The sequence below is a fragment of the Anser brachyrhynchus genome (genome assembly GCF_964034855.1).
Source record: "Anser brachyrhynchus genome assembly, chromosome: 5".
Classification (NCBI taxonomy): Eukaryota; Metazoa; Chordata; class Aves; order Anseriformes; family Anatidae; genus Anser; species Anser brachyrhynchus.
Window position 1 is genome coordinate 34,040,149 of NC_137699.1, and position 26,928 is coordinate 34,067,076.

Below are 26,928 nucleotides of genomic sequence, written 5' to 3' on the forward strand. Positions count from 1 at the left end.
TGAGGCATGCGAGGTGAAGCCCTTCTTGCTGTACAGAGACAACACAGTGAAGACCTTCCTACTCTGTGACAATGACAGAACTGAATGGAGCTACCCCAACACAGATTGTCCTGAAAGGAAAGAGAAAGGATAGAAAGGGAAAAAGCTGCAGATGTGAACAAAGTGCAGTCTCCAATCTCCTTCATAACTATGTTCTACCAGGCTGCCTACTCTCAAAAGCAGATAGAGGAGTCAGCCAAAGCCACAGCTTTAGCCTTGGCTTGAAATCCTTTATGGAACTGAAGTGAAGGATTTGAGCAAGGCTTTCAGACAACAAGGTGGTGTGCCGCTCTACATATCTGGTTTTCAGTCTGACAGATTGAAGAACCTGTATTCTTTCCCATATTTAGAATTACGTGTGAAAAAAATATTAGCATGTAGTAACTAAAGAGTCCTAGAAGCACCATCCACAGTCTCCAACATCATCACTATTCCAGGCTAAAGGTCACTGGAAGCAACCCAGTCAAACATATTGAAGGAGTTAAAAGACAGTTAAGCTCTATAAATCTAAACTTACTATGTGTTCCAAACATAAGACACTTGAAAAGACCTTGAAATTATAAAGTTCAACATCTATGGCTTGTCTACAAAGAACCTGTTTTTACCAGTTATTCTGGAAGAATAAAGTGACGTCATTCTCCACTCAGACTCTCATCCCACAATACAAGAAGCCTTTTCATTTTAGCTTGCAATTCTGTTAAAGCTAACCAAAAAACCCACTCATATCAATTTATCTGTTAATAACCTAATATTACAATCTGGATATATATTACAGCCTGTATAAAATACTTTCATGCAGACATGACTAAGTTTACAGTTGTCAGTTGTATTCAATAAGCACTGAGATGACAACAGTGACAGGTTAAACACAGGCAGCGCATGCAGAGAGATAATATCTTATTAGACCAAATAATACAGGTATAGCTTGTGTCTCCCTCCTCTCCCCACCCATAGCAGCTGGTGTATTGAAAGGATATTAGTAATACCTATAAAAAACACTCTACTCCACATTATTAGCAATAGCTGTAGTGTTTGTCTGCCACAAACTAAACGTATTTATGAATGAATTCAAACGAGATCCCGGAGAAACTGCATGCATTCTGGAGAAAATGGCATCAAGAGACTGGCACACAGGAATAGAGGCTTTAGCTTAATTTTATAGGCCATATGCACACACAGAGCACAGAGAACATGTTGCTCACATCCCTAGGTTATCAGGTAGGCAAAGCTGAAAAGATGTATCTCCTCTTCTTAGAGGAGAGGAAACCTCAAAACCCCACAGAAGATGAGAGCTAAGGGTGGCTTGTCTGGCAGGCACCCTGAGCAAGCACAGGGCTTGCTCCTCACCCACAGCTTTATATATGGTAAAAGTACCTGTTGTCTAATGCTACATCCACCTTTCATTTTCCTAGAAATCAGGAGAAAGAAGAGAGAATATTTACCTATTACATTAACCAGTTTAGAAAGATAAAGCATCAAAGGCAAATTGCTATTGATTTTACATTAATAGAAGTTCATTAGATTTCAGGAGAAAAGCATGAGCTGCATACAGCTAGACACAGAAGCAACACACTGTCATGCACAAGATCTAGAGAAACAAGCAAAACAGAGCATCTAGACTAGGGCAAGAAAGAGATACATGACCCTGCTCGGGTGAGAACACAAGAATGAAGCGATGCAGGAGTCATATAGAGTTCTTTCTATTCCTTTTAAGAGATTCCATTGTGAAGTGTCAACAGAAGACATCAAATGAATCATGAGACAAGTTCCAGCTCAAAGGACCCTACACAGCAGCTCTCTCTAAGCAATCAGGGGAAATAATGAAGTAGGGAAGGAGAAAGAATGTCTTGAATGCATAGATCAGAATTCAGTACAAAATATTCAGCCAACAAATTCAGCAAGTGCACAGTACAGAATAAACATTCCTCTTTTCTCAGTATGAAATGAAAGACAACCTTAGCATGGCTGATTGAATTGCTTCCCTGACTGGGTGCTCTCACTGTGCGAATATTATCTGCAGGGGAGCACACTTCTCTGCAGGTATTTGCCTTGCTCTGTGAATGGAAAACCTACCAGCTTTTATTTTCCCAACAGAACAAATAGCCCCAGACAAAGGGAATGGAACACAAGAAATAAAGATCTGTGCTCATGAAGTACCCGCCTTACAAAATTGGCCCAGCAACCACCACATGTCTGCTCTTCCAGGCCTGAAGCTGCTTGGGAAAATCTACTAGTCAGTGACTACTCTGCACTATCTTCCTTCATTTACATCTTACACAAACAAGGCCACAGCAACAGGGGAAGACATTCATTCAACCCTGTACTTTTGAATATTTAATTGCCAAAGCATGAAATGACAGCTTACCAGAACAATATTCCAGAAAAAATAATATTCTACCACCACTTAAAGCCAGAAAGGGATTAACATCATACTTTTTTGGGGGGATAGCTAGTTTTACCAGTGTCCTTCATAAAGGGACTTCACCCTGACACGAAGCTTGGAGGTTTAACATCATGCCATCTCAATCAAGCATGTGCCACTGCAGCAAGCAAACATCAAAGTTGTAGCAGTAGCAAAGTTGACAGCATCCTCTGCTGGCTGCAACAACGTAGGAGTCCAGACTTTTGAGGGGCTCACAGCTCAAACATGGCTTTCTACCACACGCTCTTCATAGATTACTTTTATAACCTTGCTCAGAATCAGCCCATGTTTTAAGATCAATATACACAAAGGGGCAAAAAAAAATAATCAGTGAAATACTTGAAGTACTAAGGGAAAAATCTCATATTTAAAGGCAATGATTGAAGACAGATTTGAAGGGTCATATTCTCTTTTCTGCTAAAATTGATTTTAATCTAAATGCCTGAGCTTTTGGTCTCCGTGTCATCCAAACAGTCCATTACTCTAATACCATTTATTGGAAAGGATTTGCTATAAGTTTGTTCACTAAGATCACGCTGGGTACCTCAAAGTCCAAAAGCAGATGCTGAAGAACAGATTTAAAAGTTTGTCAGAACTGCTCAGAAAGAAATACAGTGGCTTACGGGAGCACTGTTTTAAGGTTAGGATGCAGGGCCATTCCTCACTTTGACACTAGAGGCCATTTGCTCTCCTTACAGGAAATTAAGCCTTAACACAGATTCACAACCACAGAGTCTTCCAAAAAAGCAATCCCAGAAACTTCAGCTTATCTGACAAAGTTGTGCAGATACAGCAAGTAAAAGTAACAGAACATGCTGGCTGTCTCTCATAGCCTTAGATCAAACAACTAAGTCCAGCAAAGCCTCTCTGGAGCTCCTGTTCTGTCTCAAGACTTGAAAGCTCTAATAAACTCTTGGCTCCTCATCAGTTCCATGAGAGGACAAGATTCTCCTTTCATTTGTTTAACCAGTCCTTTAAATCTGGTTGAGATAGTCCGATGTGCCAAAGGTTGCCTAAAGCCTCTTTCACTTTTCATAACAGAAACGACAAGATCCATGTGTAGCAATCAGTTTTCATTGAATGACTAATTGAATGACAAACTTATCTTGTTCCTACAGGAAGCCTGAGATGTCTTTGCATGTTAAGCAGCAGGAAGCCACAAAGTAGTCTTGTGCTGACAACACGCAGTAGCAAGAGGGCAAGGCAGCACGCACACTTACTCAAAATCTTCAAATTCCAGGTCATTTCCCTCTACAGATGGGCTTGAGTTTTCTGAAGTGGAAGAAGAGGAGGAGGAAGAGCGGAGACGGTTTTGTTGGTATCGCATAGAGCGCTGTCGAATACTGTCCCTCCGGGAAAGATACTGAATCATCCTCTGAGCATAATATGCAGCAGGAGACAACCTGAGCAAGAGAGAGACAGGCATTTGTTACAAAAGCATAGAATGACAGCCAGCCTTGTTCTTCCTCTGGAGCTCCAGGTTCCAGGACAGTAGCAGCGTATCACAAAATAGGTTGTTTGTGTTTTATGCATGAGTAAGACAGTGTGAATAAAGAAAACAAGTAGGACCAATTTTCCCTTTATACTCTTCACACCCAGGTGACTTCCTTGTTTTGCAAACAGAAGTACTATAGAGTACCTGTAAACAAAAACCTCACCCACAGCTCAGAGTTTTCTTCTCTGGAGTCTCTGGAGTCCATTCTTCGTTTATTACCAGTTCACAAAACTAATCCCAGCAAGCATCCCTGGTAAGAATCAAGCCCACTCCCAATCTAAACTCTGCTATCAATGCCAAAGAGCAGCAGTGTTCAGATAAATACTGAATAAAGGTGGTAGTGTTTTAAGGGTACTTAATGGGAGCACCACCAAGTATCAAGTCAGAAAAAGGGTGAAACAGCTTTAAATATTTTTTAATCCAAATGGTAGGGCTTTCATATGACAATTTCATTAGATCCACTACACGTTGCAAGAGCAGCACTGTGATTAAAAGCCTGAGTCCCACTTTCCTCTGCAATTAACTCTTAATCCTTCCACAAGCAGAACTTGGCCTTTGTTCGCATCAGCCGTCATGCATGAGCATTACCCAGCTCCTTGGTGCTAAATGGGTAAAAACGTCCTCTTTCCCCATCCTACACACATCCACAACTTCTAGCACAGTCTGTGATACAGTAACTCAGTATTAAAGTCCAGAGACCTCAGATACTTAAATAACCTTTCTTCAGCCTTATTTGTGCTAGACTTGAGACCTAATGGAGGGGGGAGGGGGGAGACAGAAACAAACCAACCCAACAGCTTATATATTAAAGGAATAGGTGGATTAATGTCTAGTTCCCACATTCCATATGTTTGATTTTGTTCTTTTTAACCAATGCAAGTTAACAGACTATATTTTCACAACCCTGGCAAGTACCAATCTCATTTTCTATTAAGGAACCATGGGCAAGAGACTGATAATGGGCAGCACAGCCCTATTTTATTTTTATTTTTTTATCTACAGATGAAAATTTGAGCAGCTTTAAACAAAGAAAAAAGCAAAGAAAAAACAAGCAAACAGCAAATTCCAGGGGTTAATATAGAGATAAATATAGAGATAAATATATGTTTTTTTTCAATCACACGAGGTGAGCCTTCTACCAATGCTATTCATCTTCAGAATAGAGCTTTGAGATAAACTCTTTAAAACAGACCTTGCTGTCAGCCATGAGAACCAAGAGAAAGGATAAATTCACCTTTCCAGTGACTACCACTACAAAGTTTGTGTTATGCTACAACCAGTAACAAAATGCTACTCCATAATCATCCTTAGATAATATAGCATGGAATACTTTTTCCTTCCAGAGCTGTGCTGGCTCTATGGTGATGTACTAGAAGTAATACATGAATAGATTCACATCCATCAGCATGAGCAGCAAACAATCATACCAGGTCTGATAAAGTGCTCTGCTACTATCCCTAAAGTCATATTTCAGTGGAAAACTATTTAATAGTATTTTGAGAGACTGCTCCCCAGAGCAGCATGAGAACGACATATTAATTCTTCAAGAGATTGATTGTCCTTGATAGTTGTCTGCAGCCAAAACAACATTAATACAATCTGTCTCCCATTCCTCCATACATTCATGGCACATGAGCAAAAGAGAAGGTGACAAGAAGCGTGTAGAGACCAAGAGATGCCTCTTCTGCAAGGTAAGCTCCTTGCACCCTACCCGTCTCTTATTTCTTTAGCATGGGAAGCTGACAGACAGAATACAGGCTATGGGGTCTCTAAATGGGGTCTCTTACCACACAGGAAAAGTGGTAAAGGGAACCATACACGTGCACTTTGTTTTGGATGCCTCCTGTACCTTTAACACACTGTTAGATGAGTTAAAGCTGCTCATGCTTATATAATGTAGAAGACTTTGCTGTACAAACATTGCATTTCTTTTTACTCCCCTGAAGACTTAATACTCCAAGCATAAACCAGCAAGGCTTTACAGCAATCATAGAATGGCTTGGGCCGGAAAGGACCTTAAAGATCATCTGGTTCCAGTCCCATGGGGGATGCCACCCACTACACCAGGTTGCCCAGCGCTTTGTCCAGCCTGGTCTTGACCAGCAGATAAAGACAAGAAGCTGTTCTCTTCTCTGTTCTTTTGCATAATCCAAAGCCTCTGTGAATGCCAAAAAAACAAGTCTACAGCATAAGACAAACAGGTAGAAAAGCAAGGCAATACAGGAAGACGTGAACAGTGCTCTCAGCAGTCCAGCAGTGCGATCACTGGAACTTCCTTTGTTAACAGCACACCAAGGGAGATTTTTTTACAGAAGGATGTGAAGAAGTTTTGCAGCTGTTTGGTATTCTGAAGTCATGCAGGACACCACAAGAGAAAACACCATGATCCTTGTGTGAAGAACAAGAAAGATGAAGCAGCAAAGACTGGCAATAATGGATGACCAGAAGCCAGACTCAGCTTCCCAACAGCACATCGTAAGTACAACGGATAGACAGTGAAGAGGATTTCCGAAGGTAAGACAAGAAGCTTAAGTCTGACACACAGGAAGGTGCAAGTGATAACATACAAAGGGCAAGGGAGAAACATATTCAAAGCAACAGACTAAGGAACTAATCTTTGCAGATGAGTGCTTGCGCATGCACAGCCAAAAAAAAGTATTTGTGAGGATGTCTCTCTGTTTGGAATATGGTTATGACAAATCAGAATCAGAGTTGAGAACCAACATAAGAGATTTAGCTGTCCTGGAGGGAGGAGAAGGTTGCAAAGCAGCATAAGGAATACTGTTTAACATTAAACATACCTCTTCGGTTCATTCAGCTACTGAACACAAGTGTACATCAGCCCCACTGAAGCTCATTTACCAGCAGGCTAAACACAAGCCAGTCGCAGCAGACCACTTGATTCATTTATTTCTCACCTGTGCTTCTAATAAAGCTGCGGCAAAACACACGTAAAGTTTATCCAGCAATTCTTAAACCAAGTTTGAGTGCCCAGGACAGTAGGCTGTATTTGACAGCACCGCAGGAGCTGAATTAACCTAGTCTCTGAGGTGACTAGACCCTGTTTACTGAAGCAGATGGTTCAGAGTAGGAGAGACGATGCTGCCACACATGACAGCCACAGAACAAGGCGCTGAGTGGGAGAAAGGCTGCCGTGCAAAAAACAGAACCAAACAGCTTCTGTCTCACCCAACAACTATGTCGGCGAGAAACAGGGCTCTAACGAGGCACCTAGTGCTGCTGGCTGGCCAGCGAGAAGAGGAACTTGAAGGAAGAGAGAATTAACCGAAGGAAACATTTTGCTAACATTAGTGAAGTTCAAATACCTTTCTTTAATACTCATGATGCCATTTAGAGCAAGAGCTACTACATAGCAGCATCCTCAAATACAGTCAGAAATCCAAACAGGCTGGACATATTTACAGATAATATGAAAAATTTTAAACAAGGGCTGCTTCTCTTCACCCTCCCCATTTTAGCATTTTCAAAGGAAAGAGAACTAAAATTCACAAGAACTTCAACGAGGATGTCTACGCCCAGTTACCCGGACCAGCCACAGCAAGAACCAGCCTATGTGCACCCAAGGGCAGCACGCTGCCCTGCCCTGAGCTCCCTGATACTTCACAAGTACCAACACCACTCATCTACCCTGCCTTCATGCTGATGGCCAGAATGTTCACTGCCGTTGTTAGAGCCCACGCCTCTAAGTGTGTCTCAGCCAGCAGACATGTTTTGAAGTAGTTACCTCATTGGTGACATTGATTTCCTCGGTGATCACTAAAGCAGCACACACACCACTAACCCTTCAGTTGAAGGCAGTGCTGATAACAGACTCCAACATTTGGTTGCTTCCATTCCTCTTTAGCCTTAGACTCAGGCAACAGTCAGGCCTGCCAAGCCAAGCATCTCTTTCCCAGCAACTATTTTAACAGCTTAGATTTTTCTAGAGATGTATCTAACAACTGCTCCTGTGTTGCTTTACATATGTAGTCTGAGAATATCTTTCTGAGTATCTCTATTTAAAAAATAATATTATATATATATGTTCTTTTGATACCAGTTCTGATTCCTCTGCAGCTTGTTTTCTGAGCTTAGTATATCTTGAAGCTGTGGAGAATGACCTAACAGCCAAGCCGTCCTTAGAGAAGTTCAGCAAGGCCACTGAGAAGGGCTGCAGCAGTCCACATCAGAATATTCATTCGAAAGCCAAAGGAACTTCAAAAATGTTCTCTGTGCCTCACTCCTGACCTAGGCTATTCAAACATAGCACCATTACAGACAGGAGATGCATAGACACATCTACCACACAGACTGAAAAATAAATTCTTCAGAGCATGGATGGGAATTAAAAAAAAATCCACTGAGACAGCTTGGTCTTAAGGAGATAGAGAGTTCATTTCACCTTTGTTTCACTTTTTCAACTTTGTTACTGAAGAACATCTGGAAGTTTTAACTTCTGTTACAAACTTATGATGCTACAGAAAACTCAAATGGAGAAACATCCCATTTAATTATACACCCATCCCCTGCCAATTCCTAACAAGGTCAAGGGACAATTAAAAAGATCTTAGCAGCCTCGCACAACAAGATTTGTGGAGGAAGACTCTGATCTTACCCCGCTCAAATTTCTAGCTCATGCCAATTAAGATTATTTACCTCATCCTCTGAAAAAGACCAAGTGACACTGAGTGGAACAAATTTAGCCTCTTAGAAAAAGTTTCAACACTGGACAGTTCTTCCAAAGCTCCTTACAAATTCAAGTTACTATACCTTCTACAAGATTAAAAAAATAAAAATGATTGAACTTTAACGTGAAGAGTGCCATATCAGTTCAAAAATGGCTTCGAGTAGAAAAATACTTTTGACAATGCTCCTCCTCCTACCAGGAAATGTCTCAGACAGGGATCCTTTCTCATACACTTTATTGAGCTTCACCATGGGAGAGGTCTGACAGGGGAAAAAAGATTCGGTAATCTAGGCAGGCTCCTGCTTTTTTCCTTTTCAAAATGCAGTTCCCAGAGAGCCAAAACCACTTCTTACAACCTCTACTTGAGAAATCTGCCTACTTTGGATTACGCATTCCAGAAAACAAGGAACGATGCACTTCCAGACATCTAACAGCTCTTAGCATTCATAAATTGACTTGAATGTAGTAATATCCTTTAACTGACCTTTGTAAAATATTTTTATCTCTCTGGGTAAATGAGTTTGTCCCTCTATCATTTAATCAATTGCCAACTAGAAAGCTTTTTACATTTATCAGCATTATTCTGACATTCAGTTGCCAAGGCATTCTGTAGTAACCTAGGTAGGTTTTCCAGTGACCTCGTATATGGGTAACACACTCCACCTTACTTACACCTCACTCCAGACAGCTTTATACCCTTCCTAAACCTCTCAATTATCTTTACAGAGTAAATTCCTTCATAACAGATAGAAAAAAAAGCCTAATATAACATTTCTCCTCTACAAGGATTTATTTACGGAGATAGTCAGCAGAGTCATTTAATAGCATAATTATACTGTATGGCCAGTTTGCAACATCACCTCTTACTTGAGATCTTGTACTTAGAGTGTTGTCCGTATAAGAATGTATGTTGCTGTCAATGTAGAAAAGAACAAGAGGGAAAAAAGAACCTCCTTCAGCAATATAGATATTTGATTTTGATATATTGTTCCTGTATCACTCTTTTATGATAAATCCTAGTAACCTTCAATTCATGCAATTATGCCAGAGGTTCCTTAAGAGCCTAAATCAGATATATTTAAAACTTACTGAATTTTCCTCGTTCATACCTTTGTTAAACCCATCTAAAGAAAGCTTGTTGTCATAAGTTAGTCTCTGAAAGCCTGCAAAGCTGCTTGCTGTTCACGATTCTATCATCTTTTCTGACAGAGTCTGTAGGTCATATTATCCCATCTGTTGTTTTCTTAATACACTAAGTGGTAACTGCAAAGATCACTCCTTTCCATTTTTGATAACTCTACCATGTTTGCTTTTTCTAGTCCTCTGAAATACTCCCACCTCTTCTGGAGGTTAAGCAGCGCTACAGGTGTTCCTATGTCTAATGTCAATGATTCATGACTCTTCAGAAATAATTGTCAGTAATTCATTCTTAGTTAAGTACACTTCACATCCTGGTTATGCTTTCTCATACTTATACATTTATGGAGACATTCCATTCTTCCAAGCACATTGTTTGCTCTCACCAGCTCTTAACTGTCTTTACTGCAGTCACCCTCACTCCCTAGCAGACATTCTTTTTTCCTTCATTTTTCCCTTGAGTAGATACTTCAAATGTATTGATACCATCTCATTTTTACTATTGGACCTGCTTGCCACCTAGTGTTCTCCATCCCAAATGATTTCAGCAATTCTTATGTGCCTACTTCAACAGCAGTTTCTTCTTTACGTCATTCTCCTCAAGACCTAATGACATCTTCTCATTTGGTTTGCCCTCCTGTCCCTACGGCAAGTCATTGAGAAGAAGATGGGCCCAATACTAGGACCACTGCCAAAAGATTCAGGGAGTTATACCAAAGTAATGCTTTTGCCTATGAAACTAAAATGCCTTTAAATTGCATTTAGCTCTTACCTGGCTGGATCTGGGTAGATTGGATGTTCTCGGGACCCTGCTCCATCATAGCGAGATAATGAAATGAGGGAAGACTCCAGCAACCTCCTAAAAAGAAAAAAACGCATGACTAAGTCAGAGACCATTCAGGAGCATCCCTCCTATTTATGTCCTACTTGCTGAAGCCTCTTAAAACTATTTCTATCATTGGTGCAGAGAATTCTACAACATACTAAACCACTGACTGATGGCTTAAGTGTTTTTGTCACATAGCTATACAAAGTGTAATATTCTCACTATAAAAAAGAAAGAATATCTCAAGTAAGAAGAGTGGTCCCAAACCCGCTTCCAAATTTCAAGAGAAGAATGCAGATGCTACTTTTCCTTTGGAGACAAGCTATCCCAGTTTGCCAGGTCCATAAACACTAACACTGCATTGGCCATCTGTCGAATTCATACCTACTCCAAGGTGGCCACACACAGAATGGGCCACGGAGCACAGGACAAAGAACACAGCTTGGTATGGAGACACTAAGGACATTGCTGGCATATATTCATGGCAAAACATCCAATCTCACTCTCAAGGCTCAGAAAGAGAGGTTTTTGGACACAGAAGTGTTCATTTCCTCTGCATCTTAATCAGTCACAGGGAGAGATACCAAGTATTCACTCAAGAAGCAAATGTATGCAAATGCAGCCAGACAACTTGAATACATGAGAAGCGAGTCTGAGTCATGAAGGCAGCAGAATCAAAGTATATAGCAGGAACATGTCCTCCACCGCGGCTTCTACATGCACCTCTATCTAGCTTCTCGTCACAAAGCAGAGGATGGCATTGTTTCAAGACTGACTCATTCAAGCCTGCTGCAGCCATTACATTAACACTTACAAGAGAGATGATTTTGGGCGGGTGTGGAGAGTGGAAAAATCAACTACCAAAGTTTATAAGGCTGCCGAGTTTCCTTTCAAGTCTTTTTGTCTCAAAACTCCTGATAAAATCTGTTTTCCAGTCATTGTAACCCAAATTAAAATTGTTATGGTTTGAAAGTCAAAGAGATCCAACACCACATCTGTTCTATTCACCCCCACACAGACTCGGCGAGAAAGATTTGAGTCTCTCAGCGTTAGCCCCACATACCTGCTTTGCAGGCAGCACTTGCAATGCAGGACAGCAAGCGTCAACACAGGAAGCAGGATGATGGACCAGATCCACATCCAACCTCCCATTTCTAGCCAGAAAGTCAAAATATCACAAACGAAAGAAGATACTGAGAGCACAAGCCCAGCCAGCATGTTTCTCAGGTATATACAGTACAAATGCAAATGAGACACGTTTTTCCCAGTAGTAGCCTCCCCATCAGGATCACAAGACAAATCTGGATTGCCTTCCAGGAATAAAATAAGTAAATAAAACCCCTGACTTTTACATTTTAAACCTAGAATACAGGAAACAGCAAAAGATGGCTCCAGTTACTTGGAAAAGCACACATCTGCTCCACAGGCTCGGTACTTGCTGCAAAGCACTAGGACTTTAGTGAAGGTAAAGAAGAAATCCTGTCCTCCCTGGCACAAAGTTGCTTGGCAACCATTTGTCTTACCCAAGAACAGTTATTAAATGTCTCAACTTTGAGATGAATTAATTCCCCAAGTTACTGAGTCCAAAGCTCTAACCTTCAGCACCGCTAGGTATTAGGAAACCCTCGGCTCCCCAGAAAGTTATCATACTTTAGTGCCGGCTTACCAAACCCTCTCCTGCTCCAAGTACAGAAGTCAATATACGCCAAAGCAGGCAACCCAGAACAAATGGTACAACAGTTTTGCTAGACAGGTTGTAGTGACTGCAGGTCTATCACTCACACTATATATAAACTGCTATTATTACTTCTGGGAGGAGGAGGTGGATGGTTTAGCATGACCAGAACAGATATTCTACCCATTCAGTCAACCGGTCCCTTTCTGAGCCACCAGCTCAGGGTTCAGAGACGGGGTTACTGGCACTGCAACATCATCATGTTCAAGTCTGCTCTTAAGAGCTGCTTATGCAGAGCACTCCAGCACCAGCCTTGTTGTGCTGAGGCTGCCAGCCTTCTGAACAGTCCTGCGTGATCTCTTCATGAGTGCTTCCCTCCAACAATGCAGAGCAGTTTGTTAACAGAGTCCGTATCAGTGGTTTCATGTTCTGCAAAAGATGCTTCAAACCAGCAAAACCAGGAGAGTTTCCTTTTTCTGTCAGACCCAAGCATGCAGCAAGACAAGTGGCATCCCACAGACGACATCCAGCCCGTGAAGCACTGCCCGGTATCCCAACAGCTGGTGAGTAGGGAGCAGTGTTTTAGAAGACGGCACAGGAGCCAGGCTTTGCCCTGTGTTAGGAGCAGTCCCATACTTGCCAACTGTAGAGCTCAGTAGCGCTACCCCTGCTGGACTTCATCTGGGAGAAAGAGCTCCCACAGCACGCAGATCCTGGCAGGGCTAGGTCAGCTCACAGCCCTGGAAACAGCAGTCGTCATCTTGCAGGTACGAGCAACCTACACACAGCACCAGTGGTCTGCTGGATGCCATTTACCTGCAAAGCCTACAGCACCCAGATGATGCGTGCACACAAATAACCGTCCAAATCATCGCTGTCAAGTCTTGGGGCTTATACAATACACATGCCACCCTCTTTCCCAGCCTTTTGGGTTCTCTCCCCTAAATGACACAGCAAAGTCAACAGGTCATGAGGGAAGATGGCCAGTACATATCGCATGGCCCAGCAGGATCTGTTAGAAAGGCATTTCCAGGTATTCTCCATCTTTTTTTTTCCCCTCTCCTTTGGAAAGGCTGGCAATTGCCCAAAAAGAGCATCGAGTTAGCTGGATGACCCTCAGAAAGCAGCCAGCAGCTAAGCTGAAAGAAATCAAAACACAGACCAAGCAGAGGGCACCAAAAGGGTGTGGAAACAGCATCTAGTACAGTTGTGCCAGAAGGCACTCTGCTCGTCTCTGAAACAGCAGCTTGGGAAAATCTACAATTCACAGGTTTAGACCCCATCTGATCCTTGAAATAAACACTTGAAAAACCTTGCTCTACAGGGCATGTGTCACCTCAAATGAACACCAAGTAAAACACAAACCTACAGTTGCCTGAGCCACAGACTGATACTTGACAGCCAGTTATCCAGGGAAACAGACTTCCTATAGGCCTCAGAGCCCCATGATTTTATCTGAACCTTTGCAACTCCACCCCGTGAAGCAATAGAAGCTGTCGCTGCTCTAGGAGCACCTCCTGAATCAGAAAGGCACTCTAGGAAGGTGCTCCCAGCAGTTACTGTGTTGTGGCGAGAGGGTTGACAAATGCACTTCGTTAAGCATCGTCCATAGGGCCCACTCTGAGACTAAGCTGCCAGGGTTGAACAGTCTCTGCTGAAATCGTCTCGCCAGTGGAGCCTTCGAAGCCTGCCAACACCAAAGACACCTGCACTACACCACACCAAGGCATACAAATCACGTGAACAAAAATAATTCAGCTAAGAAACTGCTAGCGACTACTGATTCTTAATTATCCTACAACTGTGCCCTCTCCAATCACTAAGAGCGACAAACAGGTGAGCATCAACAGATATAACAGCAGGCAAAAAAACAAAACGAAAAAGGCAATGTGCAATCTCCCGAGATCCAGATGGATCTCTGCACTTAATGCTCCTGCGAATAACAAAATCTGTACTGAAACCAGAGTACTGAACATGAATAAAATCTATTAACTAATTCATTCTAGACTAAGCCCTTGAGGTCCAAGTTACAGATCTGAATGCATCTGGTACTGACAAATGGGTTCAATAAAAGGGACGCTGCTATAATCATCAGTAAAGTGTCTAATTTGTGATGGTGATAGTGTAACCTACTGTCCCTAAGGAAGGTGCGAATAAATGTTTTTTAAAGTAAGTCACATTGCATTTTATAGAAGCCTTTGATGCTGCATTCATAGCTTTTGCTATCCTAAGTCATGAAAGAGACACAGACTATATCTCTTCAGTAAGCTCAGTCTAACGTAGCCCAATACCCTGCCAAGATATACACTGAGGTTAGGAGCAATTCTGTTAAGTAGAATAAAGACAATCCACGGACAAATAGCAGCAGCTCTGTTACAGGGAAGTGCTAGCCACTAATGTCTAACAGTTTCTGACAGACATAAAAAGAAAGAACAGAAATACACGTTGCTTGTATCTTCTTTGGAAAGATTTCAGTAGATCATGCTCAACTCACGAATCTTTTCCGGAGCTTACTGCACTCTCTTCCCTGCTGCAGCCCCCCACCTCCATTTTTTGCTACCCAGATATATAACAGGCTAACACTAGGCTCTGTGGAAGCAACTGCTCCACTATATCTGTCTAGACAATATGAAGTTGTCACAAATGACATCTAAAGTACAATTAACAGCGAAACTGCAATTTCCACTCTCCTCCCCCGCTCACCAGGAAAAAATCACACATTATCATCCTCCAGGTTGTCAGTCAATGCCACGATGATGAAGATTAACTCTGCTCACCCTGGGAGATGCTTCTGGCCCGGCTTGCTAAAATAGGAGGAGGGGGATTGTATTTTGTGTGTGTGTGTTTTTGTTTGTGATTGTTGTTTTAGAACTACTACACGAAGATATAAATGGCCCCTGATCAGCAGCACTGGTATCTCAGCAGATGCCTTTTCTGCCAGACGTCAGGAACTACGGGACTGCCGCTCTGTGCTCGCTCCATTAACTCGGGTCTGCAAACAGCCGCACTACTGAGGGGAAAAAGGAAGCAAGGTCTGAGTTACAGCATGCCTTTGGATGAGAGAGCGAAGGAGAGCATGGATGTGCTGAACACTACGAGCAGAAAAGGAAAACTTATCAGGAATGAAGCAGCTGAGTGCCAGAAGCTGCAGCCCGAGGAGGAGAAGAGTCAGGATACAATCTCCTCACAGCACACCAACTATCAGACTGTACCACGCTCCCCGGGGGCGAGGATCACCACCAAAGCCTCTTGGGACAGAATGATTCATCTAGGCAGGCTTTGAGAAGACACTTAAACGCAGCAAATTTAACTTCTCAGTAACAATTTCTGGTGACATGTAATTCCTACACCAGATCTTAAGATGTGCTATCACAGCAGGCGCCTTACCACGTAGTGCTACTATCCAAACTACACCGAGGGAAGGGCTCTTCTCCCGAAAGAGAAGCACTACCAAGCAGCACTGAGGATTAGTTTCCCTAAAACCAAAAGGTTGTGCGGTCAGCTTCCACCCTCCTAAGCTGCCGCACACCAACAACCAGAGTAAATCAATAAAATGAAACACTCCAAGGACAGCACGAACTTCTACCCTACACATAATCCCAGCCTTCAGCTACAAAGAGAGCCCAAGACAGAGCAATTCTTAATTATCCTTTGAAGGAGAAGTACATTGACAATTCTAGCAGCTTATGAACTTCCTCCCCAGGTTTTACATCTTCCCTGGAAAGGCTTTTACAACATTCCCTGCTGCTCATTTGGAAGTAAAGTTACTGCACTACTTCATATCACATCCCTTTTTCAGTCCTCTGACTTACAGCTAGCAATCAGTTCTCCTGAGCACTTGTCCCTATGGACACGCTCCTAACGAATGTAAAACACAGCAACAGCTTAAAACTAGATTCCCTTCAGTCATCCTCCTCTTCTGACAGCACAATGTTTAACAAAAAGACGAGAAGAAAGCTGAAATGTGAAGACAGCCGAATGTTCTCTGGCTCTCCAATAACACTGCTACCCTATCTCAAATCCTAAACTCAATCATTAACTGCTAACAAGTCCAGTTAATTCTTGGAGACCGCTTACAGTCGCAATAGAAGACTAGAGAGCTATGCTAAACAAAAACCTCAGCCAACACCATCCACTGGTTTTGTTTTTCTCCCCCCCTTCCTTCTCTCTGAAGAATAGGGACAAATTATTTCACCAGACAACTCTGTATTGTGTTGCCTAATTTCAAAGAGCAAATTGAAGTCACGTATGCAGAAACCATCAGGCATTTTGTTCCACAGCTCCATTTTCCCCAAAACTTTTGTAGTTCTTGTCAAACAGCAAAACACTATTGCTATAACTAGTTTCATATTCAAGCCTAAAATAAAAAAGCAATCAGCATGCAGATCTAGAGATTGCCTGACAAGATGATTTCTAAAATTAAGTCCTTAACAGAATCTACTCTGATACCTCTAAGCTCACATTTCTAGACTGTTTAAACTTTCTCATGGCTATGGTTAGTCATAGCGAGCCTGGCATCAAGACTGAATTAAGGCAGATCGCAAGCAGATGATTAGAAGTGGTGTTCAAAGAAGGATATGCTTTTCTTAAGACAGTTGTAACCACCTACAAGGTGTAGACACCTAGATAAATACAAAAGACAGATAACCCCAGAACTTCAGTACTGAAGGAAACCTCAATGCTCAGTCTTGCAGTCCTGAGTTGCTCCTCCAGCGCCTTGTTCCCATCTCTGCCATTGAACTCCTCATCCTAGAGATGGTGGGCTGCCTCTCTCAGGGGTATCCAAGCCCCATCAGGCATTCTTTTGATCCTATGTTTTTTGTTTTTGTTTTGTTTCTTGGGGGTGTTAAAGTTCTTCCAAATAGTTAACGACCTTTACAATAAAGTTTCCCTTCTTTAGAAAAAGAAGGAAATGTAGTGACAGCAAAGATGCAATCAGAGATATTTTCTAAACACGGCCTCTGTAGGACATTTTGGCCTGTTTGGGAGAGCTTGTGATAACTCTGAAGAGTAGACAGGGACAGAGAAGACATAATTCCCAGCTGAAGGTGTGGAGTTGTCAGAGAACCAGAATCTATTTTCCTGGAGGAGAAGCAGGTTGGATATAGAACAGAAGTTCTCATGAAAAAACATTTTCCCATTTCACTGATTGAGTGCAAGAACCCTGTAGAAAACAAGCTGTAAGCATTTCTTTGTCAGAAAAGAGCACATCAGGTCTTCAGCCAGGATAGAAAGGAGTTTGTATGGGAAAGAGTGCAGGGAAAAGGAGCAGTTAAAGGAAATGAAGAACTGTAGGTAAGAGTACTAAGAGTTAAAATAAAGGTTGGGATTTGAGTTCTAATCATGAAGCAGGGAGCAGACAGTTCCAAGAGAACACAGTTAACCCTTTAGCACTTACCCACTTCCATTTAACTACCCATGATAAATTCTATTATAACTGCATGTTTGTGCTCTGACTAGGAACTTCAACCTCCACCTGATGCCACAGGAGCTACACAGCACCTTCGAGTTCATCGCAGGAAGGTCAGTGGCTCTAAGAAAGATGACAAATTCCCTAAATGGACCCAAGGTCACATTCTTAATCTATTACTTCACTTGCTGACAAAGGCCATGCATCAGAACAGAAGATGAAGGCTCATTATGCAGAGGTCCTCATCACACAGCACCCATGGAATAATTAATGTGTTATTTCAACTGGCAAGAGGAAGCACGTATCTGTGATAGACATTAAAAGGGTCAAGTGCAGCTATGACAGCATTGATTAGTTTGCCAATAACTCTGAAATTAGAAGAACAATGAAAGATTGTACACTCATTTCGCAGTGACAAGACTTGGGGTGGGGAGAGGAATTTATACCAACTCCAGCTTGAGCTACTGCACAGGCTGTTTTGCTCTACAGTACGGGGTTTGTAACAGTGCTCAGAATGGGACAGGCACTTCAGCTAAGCTGAAGACAGACACCACATTCCTTTCACCTCGACTCTAACATGTGATTATATCGGAAATCCAGCTAGAGGAGACTGGGTCATCATGGTTATGAAAACAGGTGTGAAAGCCCAGCCAGAACATAGCCAACGTGCTGAACTCCCTGAGCCTGCAGACAGCTTTATTCTTCGGAGTGTTGTTCTACCTGCCCTCATATGCAGAGTGTATGCTTCAAATTCTCCTTGTTCTGGGAGTTCCCAACACCACAGATTGTGCGGACAGCAGAAAGCTCTGCTTACCCACGCATGCAGATCTGCGTCAGCTTCTGGGATAATTACATAGGACTCCCGCTTCTCCATAGGGAATTGAAGAGGAGGTGTCTTTCCTGAGGGGGCAGAAGCCATACTGTTATCTCTGTAGGTTTCTAAGGCTACGAAAACAGAGGTCCCTCTGCACATCAATCACTTCCTTTAGTTTAGGCTGAAATAATGAAAAGACGTGGGTCAACAGATGACCTGCAGGACAATTCAGCCACTTACCCCAGCCCTCCCACTTCATGAAGACGGGGGAAGGATTTAATACTAATGCATTCTGAGCAGAAAAATGAGTCAGTTTCCTGGCAGATAATGAACCCTGTTTATTCACAGACTTGAGTTCCAGCAGGTGCTTTCTCAAGAAGAGCAAGGGAGGGGGTCAGTTACATCATCACACAAACAGCCATTCGGCGCAATCAGTTAAATATGTATGTGGAAAACATTTGAAATGCATGTTAGCTATTCAACAGACCAGAATGGCTCAACTGGAGAAATCAAGAATCATCACTATTTTGGTTACAGTTGTATTACGGAGTCAGATCACAGGTCCCCCCCTTCTCTCTCTCTCCCCTCTTGGCTCCAGGACTAGGCAGTAAGTGTGCGCTCCACTGCAAATTCTCCAGCCCAGATTCTGTAATAAGGAGCGAATAATTGGATGAGGGCACATTGTCCTCAGGCACACTGTGCTGTGTGCATTTATAAAGAGCGTGAAAAATAAGCGCACGCATGCAATATATGTAAGTGACTGCACATCTAATGATTGAGGGTTTATATTAGCATAAAAAAAGAGGCACATTATACCGCCAACATCTCCAGCTCCACCCCACACTCAAGAAAGCTACAAAAATCATTTAGTTGAGCAAGTGGGACTGAAATAGGAGGTCTGTGAGCCTGCCCACTGCTTGTTTCTTGGCTAAAGGAAAAAAAAACAAAAAAAACTTAGATTGTTTTCACATTATTTACCTGAAGCCAGACAAGATGGAGGAATCGGGGCTAGATAATTTAGGCATGTCAAAGACCACTATTAATCATAAGCTGAGAGTCATCTCCGATGCAGAATACCACATGTATGTGAACTCAGCGTACGTAGCTAATTGGTGAACACAAGCAACTGCTCCAGATCAGGTGAGCCTGCCTGGATACGCTGCCCATGATGCTGCTGTTGGAGCAGGAGGCTGCAGGGAAGCCACATGCAGACAGCACAGGACGCAGACAGCCTAACAAAGGAACAGCTTCCAAGAGAGGGGAAGCTATTTGCGCTTCTCCCTGCTTGTAGGAAAGCTGAGAAACACTGTCTGTTTTACAGTATCCTCAAATAGCTATCTGCTTTATCTGTTTGAAGTCAGCTGTCCTCCAGCTTCTAAGCAATCTGTCTTTACCCAACATCTTTGTTCTGTGGTCATCTCAGACAGACCAGCCCTCCCACCCTCCCCAAAAGAAACCTCAGACACCAAAACCAGACCCCCACACCTCTAGATCTCATTACTCTGCAGGAGAAAGAAAAAGGTAGGACAGTTTGGAAGCATGCTCCTCTTCCATCCTAAATAAGAAATTTCAACAAGTTCCCTTGCTGCCATGCAGGAGCAGGTGAACCAAGAGCCAGGTATCTTACCTGAACAATTCCACAAACAGAGACCTGTTGGGAAACAGATCTCCATTTCCATGAAACTGTAGAAAAACAAAGTTTACCTATTTATTTTATAGGTAAACGTCTTGTTGCTAGGCCTGGGCTACCAAGAAAGAGATAAGAGAAGGAAAGTGGTTTGGCTGGGGAAACACCATGAAGGTATTTGAGAAAGCAGAGAGAGTTGCTGCTATACCTGCACAGTTTACAAGCCAAACTGTTGCAAGAGTAACAAGAGGGAAGAAATCTCTGCGTGTGTGCTACAGACATTGCTGCATATTTAAATTAAGGCCAACGAAAAGAAAAGAAGGCTTAAGCCTTTCTCCAAGTTTGGCAAAGACTGCACATGCTCAGCTTTCCAAAGTACAGTGGGAAGCTCAGCAGCAGGGAGTGACCTCTATTAGTCACTACAAGAGGCGAAACACAAGCATCATTTTTTCCCCGCACAAACTTTCAGTACGGAAGTAAATGCAAAAAAGCAACCTTACGTTATTCTTAAGCCAGGAAACCAGTCGTCAAAGGCAAAGGGGGGAACATTTGTGCAAGAGAGGGCACTTCTTTCACTTGCTCTTCTACATAACAACTAGCAGCATATTCAAGAGCCCAAACTTCTAACACTTCAGTAAAACAAAGTCTTTCCTGACCAGAGACAGCACACTCGGTCTGGAAAAAAACAAAGCTGGAAGACCAGCAGCAAAAGCCTCAGGGCTCACATAGACACCAACTGACCGTTTAGATGTCACTGCAACCTCTCCTACAGTTCATGCTGTTGTCACGTTCCTGTGATGAAAGCCATTGCTATTTTTAGTAAAGGCCAAATAAACAATGCTAGCTCGGTTTGTCCACAACCTGCACATCTCACCCTCAACGTCGCAAATCATCATGTTAAAATACTCATGTCACCTTCAGATTAGCACTTCACTTCATGTTCAGCACTGACTATTTTTTATTCATTCCTCTACGTCCAGGCTAATGTCGCCAGAAATCAGACCCCCACCCCACAGTTTTGGCCTTCTCCCCTACCACAAACCTGATTCACTTTTCTCTGCATGCAAACCCCTTCATAATTTCTATTTATCCCACTGTTCCTCACTCGCTACTGAGATATTACTCATCTCTATCACAATCACTTGTGATGAGCATCTCCAGAATTTCTTAACAAGCTTGAAAAGAGCACAGCATAAACTTTTCAAAAGTACCATTTCGGCCTATGAAGCCTACAAGGTTTGCAAGAAAATCCTTCTTTACACAGCACCTACGAAAAGACACTAACATAAGATAGGCCTAAGACCTATATCATCTTTTTTCCTTGTAAACCTTATCTAATGTTATCTGTCCTTCTAATTCATTAGCTAGCCAAAATTTATCTGTGTTTAATACAGAGTTTTACAAGCTTTTTGTTGCTGTGAGGTCTATACACCATCAGTTTAAATTGAACACTGAGCCCAAAATACAAGTGTCAGGAGTAGCAAAGTTTCCAGTAGAAAGGGGCCTGAGTGCAAGGGACACAGAGAAATGACAAACCCGCTCAATATGCACTGTTGGACAGGTTGGTTTGGATTTGGCATAGGAAACATTCACACTGATGTCTGCTCTGAGCAGTCAGCATTGCACTGCTGCATCTCTTCTTTACAGCTCGGCGATGTGCCGTCCTCCTGCTTGACTCCCCCTTTTTTAAGTGGACTCAATACGTCACTGCTGCAATAAATATCAAATATTTGAATAAACAAGCCACAGTTGCTGTAAGCAATTAGGAAAAAATAGTAACAACATTGTTTTTGTTAATTATGGAACAAAACAAGGCTGGATACACTAGGTACGTGTTCTGTCTCTGCGACAAGATGCATTTTGTAGCTTTAGGCAAGGCTGCAGTTCCCCCATGCTTCAGCTTCCTCCCCTCCAAAAAAAGCAAAGGGAGCAGCACTATGCTTTTCTCTTCTATTTTAGGCCACCTCTAGCCATTTTGATGATACATTTCAGTCATGGAACTGTCTCCTAGGAGGCAACTCCACACCCACGGCAGAGGGCAGGGAAATGTTCTGGTTGCTTTGCTTTTAAGGGTAGGATACGAGCGACCTGCACCTTTCCATTCGGTGCTTTATGTGGTGAAAAAGCTACCAGAAGGCAATGTATGCAGAGATCTGAACCACCTGGTCAATTACACCAGAAACTAGAGCAGCAAATCACAGGCTCGGGCTCTAGCAGGAGCTCCCCACCAAGCTTTAGAAGTGACTACAGCACTTACCATCGCCGGGCAGGAACGTGGCTGTCCCTACCCTGCCAGTCCAGTTTAATCCCAGACTGATCCCAGCCTGACCACAAGTCAACACCACAGCTACAATTTCGAATCGGAAGAGGCATCCCCTCGTGGTCATGAGTAAGCCATGTGTATTTGCATCAGGAAAAAGAAAAAAAAACACACACAACCATTCACTGACTTCTTATGGAGAAGCCTAAAAGTTTGGGTAACAGTTAAAGGCATACTTGAACAAAATAAACACAGCCCCATAGAAAAGGTGACCACTCAAACTCCAGTCAACACCTGCCAAGCATTCCTCCAGAAAATAAGCCACATATTATGCAGGTCTTCAAAGGAAGAGCACCCATTTAAATGCAGACAAAATCCTCCAAGAAGGCAGACTGTAAAGAAAGGTCTGCTCCGGGCTTGGTAGACAATTAGCATGAATTTGTGACAAATTCTGTGAAGTTGGCTAGGTCTCTTACACCTTCAGTTTACAGGTATTCGCTTGTCAGACAAATATCTTTCACCTTGAGATCGAAATCCACCCCTTTCAAAACCTTACAAAAGCCAAGAGGCTAAGCTGCTGCCTTGCTTTCATTCAGGATGAGAGCCTCAGGATCCCCATTCATACCTTTCCCCAAACACCGAAGAACTTGCAAAGGTATGGTGATAAAGTAGATAAGCTGCAATTTAGGACTGGAGGTGGGGAGGCACGGGACCTCGGGCTATATTTTTTTCCTGTTTACAAGAACTCAAACTTTTCGGTTCTGCAAGGAGATGGGGAAAGCAAGGAGCAGAAGCAACATTACCACCTTGTGGCAGCAAGGCAATATGGAAATTAAATGAGCTCAGAGGGAAATGGACTGGGTGTTTCTTTTCATACCTGGTGTGCCTATGGAGAGCTATGTGCTGCCAGAAAGGCCGTCAGGACTGAAGAAAGCCATGGCATTAGCTGGAGTGCCCCGCAGCCTCCAGGCCCTCACGCACCTGGCAGGAGCACGGCACAGAGGCCTGGGGCTGCCCAGCAGGTCAAGCCACAGGGAGAGCACTCACACCTTTCTAAGGGCAACACCACCGCCAAACTCTCTCGCCAGGTACAGTGCTGGTGACTGGACTGCTTTCATAATCCTACATATAACCTCCCCATCTCAGCCGAGCATCACCATCTCGGCTCAGGGGAGAAGACTGGGTTCATATCATGTACCAGGAGTGCAGACAGAAGGGACCTCAGCTCTCAGGCACAAGCTGGCAAAACAAGAGACAAACTTCACCCTATTACAGACTTCACACTATTACACAAAGTTCCAGGAAAGCTCATCTGCATTTGTCTGCATTTAAGACTGAGAACACATCAAAAAAAGCCCTGCCTTCAGTCAGCCATGCAACTTAGGCAGGTCAATTATTGTCAGAGCTGCGGTCTCTGCACTTCTGTGCACTCCCAAAAGACAGGAGTTCATACAGACATCAACTCCCCACCTCACATGCACTCCCACCTGTGCATGTGGCAAAACCATCACCTGGGATGGTTCAAAAGACTTCTCAGATTTTCAGACAGCTTCAGTAGCCTATCTTGTTGCCAAACTAAATCAGTGAGCAAGGCAATGTATTCTCAAAACAGGCACACGAGTTGCTCATACCTCAGCCTACAGAATGTGACTTCTGGAACCAGCACAACGGAGTGGTTAGAGAAGCCTGGCATACTTGTCAGACAAAGCTTCCTAATGCAAGAATAAGGACAACAAAACACCTTTCCTCATGAAACACAGGCTTCTTTCAAACCTGCCTGGCAATAGGACAGGCCTCACCTTTCATTTACAGTAATCCATTTAAATCTCTAGTCAAAATAAACAGGTAAACAACATCGAGATTTCCCCCTTAGCACAATATGAGCAGCTACAGCTTGAATGCATAGAGGACAAGTTTCACCTTGTATATTTCTTTTCCCTCTGTTTCATAGGATGAGGTTTGAGTTACATGAACAGGGACACAGGTGGCACTACTTGCTCCTTGCATCCCTGCTTGAAAGATTATGGCCTGGTGTGTCACGACAGAATGCAAAAAAAAAACAAAACAGAAGATTTAAAACCAGAGGAGTGTGTGTGTGTGTAACAACTCACTAATTACATGGAGATCACTGGTATCATAGTGAAATGGACAGAGAGGTGCATGGCACTATACCTCTTTCATTAGCTGACGAGCTGAAATAGATGTCAGGAAAGACTGCCGCTAGACTTTTGTATTTTACACATCATTTTCTTAAGAAGGTGACACCAGCTACTCATAAGCAAGCAGCTGACTAGGATTCTCTCTCATCCCCTGTTCAACTTTTCATTACAAACCTGAATTGGCCAACGTAGCAACAATGGCTTAAAGTACCTACAGGATCTTTTCCCTCACTGAGATTACAGTATTAACACAATGCTTTCTCCACACATTTTTTTTAATTAAGAAGTCATAGAAAAATTAAACTAGCTAACATCTGTTGCTCAATTATCTTTGCTTCATCCAGATCTTGCCAATTTCATGCAGCACATTTCACATGCCAACTTCAGGGATTTCTAGGGCTCTTTTCACTTTGATGTTAGAAGTGAGGCAAAAATCAATCCACAGGGGAAAAAACCCTACATTTTAATTAATGAGATCAGCCTGGAGAACCTCAGAAAAGCTGAAGCTCAATCTCGGCAACTTCTGCTTAAGGTAGACCATGACCTTCCCCAACTTCATACATCCCTGACACAGCTTCAAGCTCCTCACTGCCTGTGCTGCTTTCATGCCAAGCTGAGTATGACAAGACTGCTGTACCACCGAGGCTCTCAGTGACACATTCCGCCTATTAGAGATGCCAGAGCTGTTAGTCAGGAATAGCTTCATTACATGCTTATTAGTGCCTCCATGATTAGCCCAAGATAATTAATCCAGCACCATCAGAAAGAGCAGAATTCTCTCTACCCAGATGGTGTAACTGCATCAACAGAATTCAAAGAGGAACAACCTTCATTAAACTACCTATTAACTTAATTGACCCTCTACGGCAATGTCTTCTCAGCAAGACACTTCTCAGTCAGGCAAGCCAGGTCAAGAAATGGATCCTGCTCATGGACTGGCAATGGGAATACACACACAGTTTCCAGATGCAATTTATATCTTAAAATTTTCAGCTAGCCTTTGAATAAAGAGCTCAATTGCCCAACGAGGACATCTAATGGAGAAACAAAGAAAAACAGAAGATGCAGGTTTGGAGCAAACAGACGTACCCCAGTGCTAATACCTACCTAACCTGAGGTCCACAGGTACAAATTACATTGATTGAAAGTTGATATCAGTCATCACTTGCTTCCTCGGGCTTGAAGACTCTCCTCCCCTCCTCTCTTTCCCCATCACTTTCAGTGTTACAAAGCTTACACCTCAGGAACCTTAGTCACCATCTTTGCACATTTCTAGAGCTGCAAAAGTTACTAAACATTTTGGACACTGCTATGCAGGAGTGGTTCCAGAATTGCCCATTATGGGAGCACAATCTAGGTCTGGGAGACTAGGCAGCTGGACCTGAGTGTGCTTATTCTAGGGGGAAAAGATAGGTAAGTGGCTGCTTGCTGACTTGTACTGCTCTGTGAGGGAAAATATAGTCTGAGAAAGGGGAAAAAAGTGACACCTGCAGGATATAGGTATCCCACTAGCAGGGTTCCTCTTTTAAGGGGAAAGATTTCACAAAGCTCCCCACAGGTCCACCCAGCATGTTTAACAGGAAAGCAAATGAAGCTTTGCTTCAAGAAATTGCCGCGAGCATTTTACTACCAGATCGCTCCCTACTTCCAGCTTCCTTACCTCTCTACTCTACAGCCACCTTAACTTCAGTTAGAAGCAGAAGCCCATGCCATGCCCGTTCTCAAGGGAAGTCTGGCAACAGAAGCAGGTTTCGTACTACAGGAATTCCTCTGGAATTAGGCTCGCTTATTGAGCTACGTGCCCCAGATTCATCCATCCTTGCAAAAAACATCTGTTTGCACAGGCAACCAGGTAGGAAACTGACCCTGCACAGATGCTACAACCACAGAGGAGACAGCAGCAACCAGCATCTGCAAAGTGACCCAGAGATTTAGTTACAGGATTCCAGCATTTAGGCCACAGCCAGTTCAGCTCCTGCATGGTGGGGTAGACCAAGTTGAATGCCTCAGAGCGTTTTTAAATGGTAACTCCTACAGAACTAACTGGAAGATCATATCTACAAATTCCACCATATTTCACTGTCCAAATACGTACCAACTGCCTGATCGTTACAATGGTTATTTGCTCCCTTTATTTCTGACACTGCAGTGACTGGGCCCAGAGAACAACCAATACAGTGGAGGTATGCTAAGCACATACAGCTATTTCAAAGAAATATTTCAAAGAATTATTTCAAAGAAAGTAATGCAAGACTTAGGCAAGTGCCATCTTAGACCTGTATTTGTCAGCTCCTTCTCACCGCTCTGCTCTTTCATAAGGGTCTAGAGGATATCTGATATAAATTAGTGTCAGGTAAGTCTAGGCCCAAGAAAGAAG

The 26,928-nt window shown here is 42.9% G+C and overlaps 1 protein-coding gene across 2 annotated transcripts in view; it reads right to left on the minus strand.

Moving 5' to 3' along the window:
- Positions 1-26,928, minus strand: part of AMBRA1 (autophagy and beclin 1 regulator 1) — a 130,475-nt gene that overhangs the window by 87,501 nt on the left and 16,046 nt on the right. For both annotated transcript variants that reach the window (XM_080594650.1, XM_080594651.1), the window contains exons 8-9: positions 10,553-10,639; positions 3,682-3,864 (exon numbers count right to left, since the gene is read on the minus strand). In XM_080594650.1, the coding sequence (XP_080450776.1) occupies positions 3,682-3,864; positions 10,553-10,639 (270 nt within the window). The remainder of the gene's footprint in view (positions 1-3,681; positions 3,865-10,552; positions 10,640-26,928) is intronic.